Genomic DNA, 12,078 nt, shown 5'->3' on the forward strand with positions numbered 1-12,078 from the left:
TTTATTAAAGAGCTATTCATATTAAATGGTAATCCCCAAAAGTCTGCTTATAACATGTAAATTCTCGAGTTGGCAGAGGTGATGAAGCTACATGTGGTGCAACGTTAAAAGCGGGGGGTGGGAAATAAGGAAGTCAATGGATTTAAACTCAAACATAAGCTTTAAATTTATTAGATCCGTGTATGTATCACTAGAGTACAGTCCTTGTGGTTTGGACAACAAGAGCATTCTTTTTCATTTTTTGGAGTTAAAAATGGCAAGCTGGCATAGTATGTCTTGGGCTTTTTCTTTTCTTGTCATGATATCATCTTTTGATCATTTTCACCCTAATGCAATCCAGGAAAGAGTGGGTTTGCTTTTTTTATTCATCCAGAGCCAGGTAGAAATAAAAAGGTCTTTTGATAGGAGTGCCAGCGTTTAACGTACTGTAAAAAGATCCTATAATGTCACATTGTATCTTGTCATTCTCACTAGTCTCACTAAATCCGCCAGGATTATCCTTCCTCTGCCATAAATGTGTTAGCACCCAGTATAACCACCAGGCTTGTGATCATAGTTCGTTTTCAAGTTTGCTAGAGCTGGATTGGGTTACTATGATTTTTTTTTTAATGGGATGCCAAAGTGTATAAATTATTTCCCTGCATAAATCAAGGCTGCTCCTTCCTCTACTGAGAGGCTGCTGGGGCAGCTGGGGTACGAGTAAAAGATGTTAATTTTAGACTTTGCCCTTGGGCTGATAAGGTGAGCACAGAAAATAGAGCTTGTACACAGAGAGATGGCAAAGATATCCCTTACGCCAGTCAAAATACAGTTTGGGATTTCACCCATAGCTCTACACAAGAAAGCGTAAACAAATTCATTGACTTGGATTTGACCTTGCTTGACTTAAAAGGTAGTTCTTACAGTGCCATCAGACATAGATATTGATATTTCATGGCATTTAAGATGCTATTTGCACACTGTACACTAGGCAGATACCAGACAGTTTGCTAGCTTCTCATCTGTAAGGCTGAGAATGGACAGCTGCATAAATATTATAAGGGATGGGCTTTTGTTGCAATCCTAAAGCCACTTGCCTGGGACTAAGGCTCACTTAATTTAATGGGATTCACATCTGAGTGGGTGTATTAGAAATCTGCTGTTAAATGCTTAAGAAAACTGCAAGTATTTTCATCAGAGGAAGACTTACTAGTTATGGAAACCATGATTACTCATCCAGAGGCAAGCTAGATATACGGTAATGGTAGGTCTATTGGTGTGTTACTGCAGGTTGTGACTATTTCCTATCTACTAAACAGGGCAGGGGGCTACTGGTTAAAGTGCAATATGGGTAAATATGAGTGCATGCTGAAACTGAATACTTGGTATTGTAAATTCCTGCCTCAGACCCTCAATGGAAGAAATAGTGATAGACAGTTCTCCCTCTTAGTTAGGGTTCTCCCTCTTGAATATTGTAACTCCACTTTAAAACCTCTTGTCTGTCTTCAGGGAAAACCAGCATGATCCGCAATGTAATATACAGAACATGCCAGTAACTGCTAGTTCTCCCTTGAAATAATTCTTCTCAAGTGTTTCTAACTGGTAACACTGACACAATTACAACAATTTTGAAATTCTGTCTCTTCTGCATAATTCTTTAAAACACACTGTACACATTTCCCTATGTTCTAGAGCCTGGAAGTCAAGGGAGTATACCAGTGCATACCTGTTAAGGTGATGTGAACTGAAACCAATTTTAGTTTCCAGTTTTAAATGTTTTGTAGACCTACTAAAAGGTTTTCTAAAAAAAAACATGGAAAAAATATTCCTCTCACAGGAGTGGCAAGGATTCTAATTGCTAAAAACTGTAAAAAAAAAGAAACTGTGCCAACACAAAAGGAATGTCAAGATAAACTGTGAGAGTATATTGAACTGGCTGGATTAACAGAGGCAATTAGAGATCACACTAGACAAGAGTTTCAAAAAGCATGGGGGAAATGCAGAGAATACTTCACAAAACAGTGCCCTCAAATACATACCTAGACTTGTTTCGATTAATGTCTGCAGGAGACTTTATGGATATTTAAGTTATAATTAGAAAATTCTTAATAATTATTCATAAAGGAAATAGTTTATAAGAAGTACAGGTAAATAAGGAGGCCAGATACAGGATAAAGGTAGTCTTTTATTTGGTTGTTTGTATTGTATGTTATGTTCACGTTTAATGAGGGTGGATTTGTGTATTGGGGGGATGGGGGTTTGTGTTATGTTGTAAATAAAATTCTAATAATTTTTTTTAAAAAATAAAAGGTTTTCTTAAAAAAAACAACAACAACCAGGTGCTCAATATTGCCAGTGTGATGAACAATAATTTAAGGATTTAAACCAAGTGTCTTGGCATTCCAGAGGTCATACTGATGATTCTTTAGAGCAAAAGCTCATTTAGACATTCTCTAATTACAAGTTGGGACCCAGGTGGTGCTGTGGTTAAACCACTGAGCCTAGGGCTTGCTGATCAGAAGGTCGGCGGTTCGAATCTCTGTGACGGGGTGAGCTCCCGTTGCTCGGTCCCAGCTCCTGCCAACCTAGCAGTTCGAAAGCACGTCAAAAATGCAAGTAGATAAATAGGAACCGCTACAGCGGGAAGGTAAACGGCGTTTCCGTGTGCTGCTCTGGTTCGCCGGCAGTGGCTTTGTCATGCTGGCCACATGACCTGGAAGCTATACGTCGGCTCCCTCAGCCAATAATGCGAGATGAGCGTGCAACCCCAGAGTCGGTCACGACTGGACCTAATGGTCAGGGGTCCCTTTACCTTTACCTAATTACAAGTTAGATGTTGTTGTCTGCATAAAACAAAATCGCTCTTCTTTGGGAGAGAGAGAAATCACAAATACAAACAGATTTGTAACTTATTCTAACCTCTGGTGAGAAAGGCCTTCATGGAACCATTCTTCAAATTGTGCTGTTTTGACTCAGCTCTGATAGCATCATGATTTCCCTACGAGTGCTGATTTACTACTGCTATAGACAATTTGCCCTAGATTAGCTATATTCGACAATCTGATAAGCATTTCACCATGTAGGTAATGTGTGTGGTTTCAAGATACAGTCAGTGATTATTATTTTAAAACTCACATCATTTATCCAAGATCAAGATCATATGCTATACTGTACTCCTAAAAGAATGAAAGAATATTAATACTTGTAATGTGTTTGTGTGTCGAGGCTTCCCAGAAAATTACCTTAAATAACTCACAACTGACAACAGAATTATGGTTTGGTTTTTGGCAAATAATTTAGGGCCACAACTTTATTAAATACACAATTTTAATCCGAGTGTTGGCTTAGGCTTTTGGTTATTCACTCGTCCTTCCTAAAGAAGGACTATCCCCATCTGTCCATCCAGGACAGGACTCAATCAGCTGTCCCCTTAGGACAGGACTCACCTCATCTGCCCCACGTGGCAGGACTCACATCAGCTGTCACCATTGGACAGGACTCACCTCATCTGCCCACGTGGCAGGACTCACATCAGCTGTCACCATAGGACAGGACTCACCACTGTCCGCTTGGACAGTTCCTGCTCCGACTTCCGCATGGAAGTCAAGTAAACATACCTGGGAGTGAGGAGGTGGCTGCGCCCAGTCATTCCCTCCTCACCTTCACCAAGAATGTTCCTCAAGGCTCTTGCTCTTAAAATTGGGCCCACCATTCCCGCCAATGGCGGGATGGTAAGGACAAGAGTGTAAGCCCTGAGATTCCTTTAACGGAATACTTCTATATGGAGCAAACGGAGGTGAGGGTAGGCATCCGTGTGCCACCCCCTCTACCAACCGATTAACCAACCAAAAGCCTAACCGCCAACCTAACAAGTTGTGACAATTTGCTAGCGCAGTAGGCGAAAACCAAGAGGCACAGCCAATCAGCCAATTGGAAAAATTCCTACTGACCCCTGAATACAGGCGGCCCCGAAGGCAATAGCAATGTCGTGCTAACCTGCAAGAAAGAAAGGGCGGGTGGGAGGGGTTCAAACGCCAGGCAAAAATGTGACCAGAAAATGGTGGACGCAGCTTTAAGAGGGGCCCCAACAACCAATCAGATCCAAGGAATTTGCATACACACGCCCCCCATTACTCAGCATGAGCTGTGGCCTTACACAAACCAAACCCTAAGCTAAATTTCTTAACAGCCCTACCACAATCCGCTTTATATTAGATGATATAAAGCGCTTTGTGTGTCGAGGCTTCCCAGAAAATTACCTTAAATAACTCACAACTGACAACAGAATTATGGTTTGGTTTTTGGCAAATAATTTAGGGCCACAACTTTATTAAATACACAATTTTAATCCGAGTGTTGGCTTAGGCTTTTGGTTATTCACTCGTCCTTCCTAAAGAAGGACTATCCCCATCTGTCCATCCAGGACAGGACTCAATCAGCTGTCCCCTTAGGACAGGACTCACCTCATCTGCCCCACGTGGCAGGACTCACATCAGCTGTCACCATTGGACAGGACTCACCTCATCTGCCCACGTGGCAGGACTCACATCAGCTGTCACCATAGGACAGGACTCACCACTGTCCGCTTGGACAGTTCCTGCTCCGACTTCCGCATGGAAGTCAAGTAAACATACCTGGGAGTGAGGAGGTGGCTGCGCCCAGTCATTCCCTCCTCACCTTCACCAAGAATGTTCCTCAAGGCTCTTGCTCTTAAAATTGGGCCCACCATTCCCGCCAATGGCGGGATGGTAAGGACAAGAGTGTAAGCCCTGAGATTCCTTTAACGGAATACTTCTATATGGAGCAAACGGAGGTGAGGGTAGGCATCCGTGTGCCACCCCCTCTACCAACCGATTAACCAACCAAAAGCCTAACCGCCAATCAAGCCAGCCCTGGCTTGCCGCCAACACTCAGAGACCTAACCAACTTTTTAAACCCTCAGACACATCACGCAGCCAAATATCATACCCATCAGGGGATAAGTGAACCCCATCATCCCGATATAAAAGCGGGGCTCTAACATTAATTACGGGATGACGAATCAAACTCCCCCCGATTTCGTACACCCGTTTGGATGCTGCGCTGTTAACCCTCTTCCTAGCTCTTTCCCCAGCCAGAGGAGGAATATCACCCCGCCATTGCATCCTCTGCAACATTTGGGACCAAAAAACGACGGTATCAGGGAACCAAGTCCTTATCTCCAACAAATCTCGTAGGATAGCCAGGCGAAGAGATAACGGGTCCACAGCGGGGATGTCATTTTCTCCCAGCTGGATCACCAGGGCGGACGGGCACCCGAGCAAGAGGGCTTTGCGCCGCAGCAAAGGGAGAAGCTCCCCCCAGCGCATGCCCCTCTTGCCCATCCAGGTCACTTGGATGTTGGATGGAAGGCCAAGTCGAGGACCCAATGGCGTTTGGCCAGCGCGAAGGCCTGCCCAATGGACTATGGAATGTCCCACCATCCATATGTGCACGTCCGCGAGCCCTGGGAAAACATTGGAAAACAAACGACAAAGTTAGGAGCGCTTCCGAACATAAGATCTATACGCTGCAGATTTCCACCTGCCCAAATCCTTAATAGCATCAACCGAAAGACCCCAGTGGGCCGCCGTAGTGGCGGCCCCAATGCGAAAGGAATGAGGAGCGTAATTAGCGGCCACGCAACCGCATGCCGCTATCACCTTCCTCATAACTCTAGTAAATTGCAGCCTAGTCATCGGGTTACCATCCTGATGCACAAACAAGGGGCCCTCCCCAGCTGGCCTTTCCGCCAAGAATTTGGCTACGTCCTTAACCGGGCAGGGGCCCGTCTGCCCCGTAGCAGGCAGTCGCATTACTGCTCCTTTACCAGCCTGGTCGGTCTTGGAACTCCGAATCGTGATTAACAATTCCGTTGGTGACAGACGTATGTCCTGGAGTAGCAAACCCCCTGGCACCCCCTGACGCATCTGACCCCCTACAATTTCACCAATTCTCAAAGCGCCAAAAAAGGCCACTGAGAAGGCGGCCGAAAACAAACGGGCCTCATATTTAGACCAACACACCACCCTAAGCTTCAATCTCATTTTAGTGAGAAGATCAAAAGAAATCGGGTTCCTGGTAGGGGAACGGGGAGGACAAAGCCTACCCCATCCCTCCATGGCCTTACGCACCACAAATTTGGCGCAAGGGTCCCTATTAAAAAACAATTTCGAGAAAAATGAAATGGCCGCAGACTGGAGCTTTATGGTCCTGGCAGCCCTTCCCAGGTGAAACAGGTGTGCCAAATATTGAAGCACCTGGGAAGAAGAGGGGCGGGCCGCTCCCTCCACCGCGAGCGACTGACTGCGAAAAGTTAAAAAGTCAGTCCAAGCTTTTTGATAAGCCCGCAGGGTAGAGGGGGAAACAGAAGCAGCTACTCCCTGCAAGACTAGCAGCTGCCAAGGTTCCAAAGACGATCCGGGAAAATCTCCGGCTGATGTTGTGCGTCTGGAACCAGGGACCTGAAGCGCTCCATCTGAAATCGTGACAAAGCGTCAGCTATATCGTTGGCCACGCCCGGGACAAAACGCGCAGAGAAAATAATGTTAAAACGCAGGCACTGCAGCACGAATGCCCGCAGCAGAGCCGATACCCGAGTTGACTTAGAAGATTGTTTCGCAAGGACAGTCACCACAGCCTGGTTATCTGACCAAAAGCATACGCGGCGGTCCTTGAAGTCGTCAACCCAAATATGGACTGCAACTGCTATAGGAAAGAACTCAAGAAAAGTTAAATCCCGCGTGATTTCAGTGTCCCGCCAAGCAGGGGGCCATCTTTGTGCGCACCACCTGCCATTCCAAAACAAACCAAATCCCAGGGAACCCGCCGCATCGGAGTGCACTTGGAAATCGTTGTGCAGGTTTAAAACATCCTGCCACAAGGATACCCCATTGTATTCCTCCAGGAATACCAGCCACATCCTCATGTCAGCCTTCTCACCCTGCGATAAGCGCACCCGGTGATGAGGCTGACGCAGGCCAACGGTGCGTTTGTTCAAACGCGCACAAAAGGGGCGACCGGGTGACACAACTTTACAGGCAAAATTAAAGTGACCCAGCAACGATTGCAGCTGGCGAAGCGTCACTTTTTCCGGCACCAGCATTTCCTCTATCACCCGTCGAAGCGTGGTGATCTTCTCCATAGGTAAGCTGGAAGTCTGATTAACGGTATCCAGAAGGATACCCAGGTACGTGAGCCTGGTAGCTGGGCCTTCAGTCTTATCCGCTGCGAGGGGCACGCCCAGCTCATTGGTAAGGTCGTTAAAGGCCTGTAGCAGGGTGACGCAGTCACCCGTATCGGCCGCAGAAACCATTAAAAAATCATCCAAATAATGAGTGACCCCCGTTAATCCGGTCTTCGTGCGAAGGGCCCATTCCAAAAACGTACTAAAGCACTCGAAGGCCGCACAGGCTACGGAGCAGCCCATTGGCATGGCCTTATCAAAATAATAGGCGCCTTCAAACTGAAAGCCCAGCAACCAAAAATCATGCGGATGAATTGGTAATAATCGGAAAGCCGATTCGATATCACATTTTGCCAACAAGGCCCCCGGCCCAAACTTTCTGATCATTTTAATTGCCTGGTCGAGAGAAGCGTATTTGACCGTACAAAGCTCCGGAGGGATCACGTCGTTCACGGACGTGTCCCTAGGGTGAGACAAATTATGAATGAGCCGAAACTCACCCGGAGCCTTCTTGGGGACGATTCCCAAGGGAGAGAGGTGCAGATTGGGAAAAGGCGGAGACGCAAAAGGACCAGCCATGCGCTGGAGGGCTATTTCTTTATTAACCTTCCGCCTTGCGACCTCGTGCATCTCTCTCACCGACTTCTGGTTCCTAGGATTCCTAGCCAGGGGAACCGAAGCTATCGGAATCCGGAACCCGAAGGAGAAACCATCCCGAAGATATGCAGCCGCCTCAATATTGGGATAGGAGGCTAACCAATGTTTAAGGGCCGGTAACTTAATGGGAGAAAAAGCTAACTGAAGCAATTCACTTTGATGTGGAAGCTGCGGGGGGAGCGGGGAGGGCAGGGGCGGAACCCCTTGGCGCCTGCCTGAATCCTCCCCGACCCCCACGAAAGGGCCGCCGGCCCGCATAGCAGTTAACAGCCGGGTGGCTACCGCCACACCGGTCACAAGTGTGCGCATAAATACACCGCGGGCGCTGACACAGTCCTTTATTGAAATCCCAGCAGCGCAATTTAGGTGCCGCCTTAAAAGGCTGGGTCTTAGCCCTTTGCTGCTCGGCGGGTTTCCGTGAAACCGACGGAGCCACATACGTGGTCCAAAGGTCCAAGTCTTTCCTGTCAAAGCGGGCGGTGTCAATTTTTGACGCCCGCCTGCGAAATCTTTCATCATAAGCAATTGCGGCCGCTTCCCCTGCCATGTTATATGCTGACCTTACGATGGACTGGTACACGATAAGGTGTAGAGCCCTGCGGGGATATGCCGCTACTACTACCCCGGAAAAAACTTGATAACAATCGAGCCAACGCTCGAAAGTCCGCTCCACCTTTCTCCCCCTGCCTTTCTTCTTAGTACCAACGAGGGCGTTTCCTTGCTCAGGGACCACCTCCTCTGGTGGAGCTAAATCAAAAATGTCTACATATTTACCATCCAATATCCTAGACCTCAATTTAGAGGACAAGTGACTGCCCGGAATAATATCCCTAGTACTGTTGGTGGAAACCGTGGTTTCCGGGACCAACTCTCCGTCGAGACATTCTTGAACAGCTCCATAACGAGCACGATGCGAATTCGCTCGACGAGCCCAGGCCCAACGAGGAAGGCCAGAATCCACTTCCCCGTAAGCCCAGTACAACCCCATAGAGTGATCAGAACCCTCGGAGCTAGAGGACGAACCTGAGGTGGTCGAAGCCGAGGTATCGTCCTTGCGCCTCTTTGCCCGCCTCCTGGAACGACTTTTGTGACGACGTTTTCCGCCACTCGACGCTCTAGCCGGCACTGGGAGGGCTTCCTCGCCGGATGCCGACGAAAGCCCCTCGCGCCGCGAGGCGACGGCAAGAGTCTGGGATGGAGCAACGGGCGAAACAACAACATTAGAGGAGGCCCCCGTCCGCCCCCCCTGCCCTTGCCCACTTACTCTGCCCTTAGCCTGCCTCGCCCTCCTGGTGCGCCGAGGCTGCTTCCCCTCACTCCGTCGTTTGACGGGAGGGGGCGCCGGCACCACCATAGGAGTGGAAGAGGCATTCGGCATCAGAACACCAGAAGGCCCCACGAAGTCGTCATCCGACGAGTCAGCTGGCCCAGACGTGGTGGTCTCAGGCAGTTCCAGAATGGTCGCCATGGGGGACAGAGGCTGCGACGCCGCCACCGTAGCTTGCCCAGGGTCCAGGGATACACCTGCAGAGGTAGAGGGGGCAGAAAGAGGGTCTGGGCCTTGCCGGTCTGGAGGCATGGCCGTAGTCGCCGCCTCCCGCCCTGCTTCCAGAGGTAAACCAGCAGAGGTCGAGGCGGCAGGATGAGAGGCCGGGTTCTGTAATAAGGCATCAAGCCCAGATCCAAGCTGGGCCAGGGCCTGTGGGTCACCAGCAATGCTAGCGATGAATGCTTCCACGCGACCCGCTGCCTGCGAGGCTGGCGAACGCAGCTTCTGCGAAGCGCCCTTAATGACCCTCTTAGATTTCCCTGAAGTGGATGGGTGGGCCGCCATCCTGAACTATTAACTACTTGGAATAACAAGCAAACACACGTGGAATCACACAGGGGTGCGTATTACCACTTTAACCACTAGGCGGCGTCACCCCACCCCTCAAATATTGGAGCCTTCCCAACCAATCTGCAAAACTAACTGCAAAATATTTGGGGACACCCAGGCCTCTGAAAGGCCCCAGGGAAATCAGTTAGACTTGTATTGCAGGCTGGTGTAGGCCGGACCCCGGCACACGCCCCGGCCCCCCCCCTAAAAGGGAGGGAGAGGGAAATGCGCAGGCCAAAGCCAAACTCCCACCCACGCAACCAAATAGAATCCTTAACCAGAATACGTGAAAACTAAATTAACGTGAATTAAAATTAAATTGAATTAAACAATGGACATCAATTAAGCCAATTAAACAATGCAAGAAACCCAAAACGCAGGCCAAGCAATGTATTCCCTATCTATTGGGAAGGAACAGTATCAAAACTAACAAGGTGCGATAACCCCCTTGAGGCCAGCCGATGGCATAGAGAACCTAAAGTAGGCTGCAGTACTCAGGCCTCCAATTAAAGGCAAGGAGTAAAAGTTTTTTCCTTTCACTTAACCAAAGCAAGCCCACGCAGGTCAAAGCCAATTATAATCCAATTGAATCAATTAAGATTCCTAAATAAAAGGATATAAATTAAATCAAGTAATTAAAGGAAACCAATAAGTTAAAATGACCCAATAAGCTAGTCAGGCAACACAATAAAGTCAAAGCCTGTTCAAGGGACTTCAATATAGGCTGAGGGAAAAGGCAATTAAATTTGTAGGTGTAGTAACAACTCGTGGCCAGTAGATGGCGCCAAACGCCCAGAAACTGGCTGCAAGCACTCAAGCCTCGAAATAAACTGCAGCCAGGAAAAAATTTTTCCTCAGCTAAAACAGATGCAAACAGAAAACAAACGCTATACAGGACACAAAAACTAGAGGCCCCCCAGGTGAATCAAGTGAGGGGACCCCCTCCCAAGGTCCTAAAGACCCAGCAACCCCCCTCAAACCGCTCCCCCCAATGCACAAGCAGCAGCTCTCTGCTTAATAGCAAAGGGGGTTGCAAGCATTAAAATGGCGGACGCAACGTGCAAACCAGGCACAATAACGGCCTGGCGCCCTCCCAATGATGCACCCCCACCCCGCAGGCACCCCAGGGGGGGCGGCAAACGCCACAGCCCCCAATAAGCCAAATTAGAGGCCCCCAGCAGAGCGCAAGCAGCCTCAATGCTCCTCAGCCGGCAACAGCCCTATTAACCACCCACGTGGCTCCAGCCCAGCCCAGCCCAGCCCCAGCAGGAAAACGGCCAGGCAAGGAGCCAGGAGCCAAGGCTCCCTCAGGGTACCAAGGCCCCCTTGCCCACCAAGAGCCACAGCAGGCTAGCCAAGGCAAGCGGGGGGGGGGGGGAATTTAAAGAATTTAAAGGAATCTAAAGGGGGGTGCGCCCTTTAAATAAAGTGGGATGCCTGTGCGGGGGGGGGGGGACTCCCAACGCCCCCAGCCGAGGCCGAGCCGTAGGGGAAGGGAGTGGGGAGGGAGGGGAGGGGGAGAATCAAAACGGAGCTAAATAAGGCAGTAAATGAAAGCTAAAAATCAAAAGCAAGCAATAAGCTGAATAAATCAGCAAATTAAATAAGCCAGATACAACCAGACTCCAGGAATCCAGGAACGCTCTCTTGCCAGACAGGAACCGATAGAAACACACAGTTCAAACGCCAGGCAAAAATGTGACCAGAAAATGGTGGACGCAGCTTTAAGAGGGGCCCCAACAACCAATCAGATCCAAGGAATTTGCATACACACGCCCCCCATTACTCAGCATGAGCTGTGGCCTTACACAAACCAAACCCTAAGCTAAATTTCTTAACAGCCCTACCACAATCCGCTTTATATTAGATGATATAAAGCGCTTTGCAATTCTCACTCTGCCACTAAGGAAAAACAAATATTTAACCCATTTCAAATGGTCTCTATTTGCATCAGCTTGATTAGACTTGGCAATGTGCTATGGTCCAAACAAGAAGCATCTCCTCCTTCTACTTTGTAACTAAACTGTGATTGCACTAATATACATTTTCTTTTCTAATTTTTACAACTTGATTACAGTCAAGTTTTAAAAACTTAGTGCAGTAGGCAAATGATAATCAGCAGAACATTTCAGGAGGTACCTGGTTCTGTGAAAATTAATCTCTTTTTTCAGGAATGCAGTTCTGATTTATCTTCTTCCAAATCAGAATGAAATAGGCTTTCAATCTTTTCATGAAAATCCTTGTTTTAGTCACCGTGTTGAGTTTATAAGATATTTTGCCATGTTGAGCCAATAATGACAATACTGAAATCCTCATAGTTTTCCTGCAACATCTCAGCTGACATCATTGATCAATTAGT

The 12,078-nt window shown here is 48.1% G+C and overlaps 1 protein-coding gene across 1 annotated transcript; it reads right to left on the bottom strand.

Moving 5' to 3' along the window:
- Positions 1 to 3,253: 3,253 nt before the first annotated feature.
- Positions 3,254 to 10,880, bottom strand: LOC148685718 (uncharacterized). The gene is made up of 2 exons (XM_088670824.1): positions 8,864 to 10,880; positions 3,254 to 5,464 (listed from the first exon to the last, which is right to left on the bottom strand). The coding sequence occupies exons 1-2, from the start codon at positions 9,672 to 9,674 to the stop codon at positions 4,890 to 4,892; spliced, it is 1,386 nt and encodes a 461-aa protein (XP_088526950.1). The 5' UTR covers positions 9,675 to 10,880; the 3' UTR covers positions 3,254 to 4,889.
- Between the last annotated feature and the right edge of the window lie 1,198 nt (positions 10,881 to 12,078).

Source organism: Zootoca vivipara, chromosome 5, assembly GCF_965207765.1.
Source record: "Zootoca vivipara chromosome 5, rZooViv2.hap1.1, whole genome shotgun sequence".
Taxonomy (NCBI): Eukaryota; Metazoa; Chordata; class Lepidosauria; order Squamata; family Lacertidae; genus Zootoca; species Zootoca vivipara.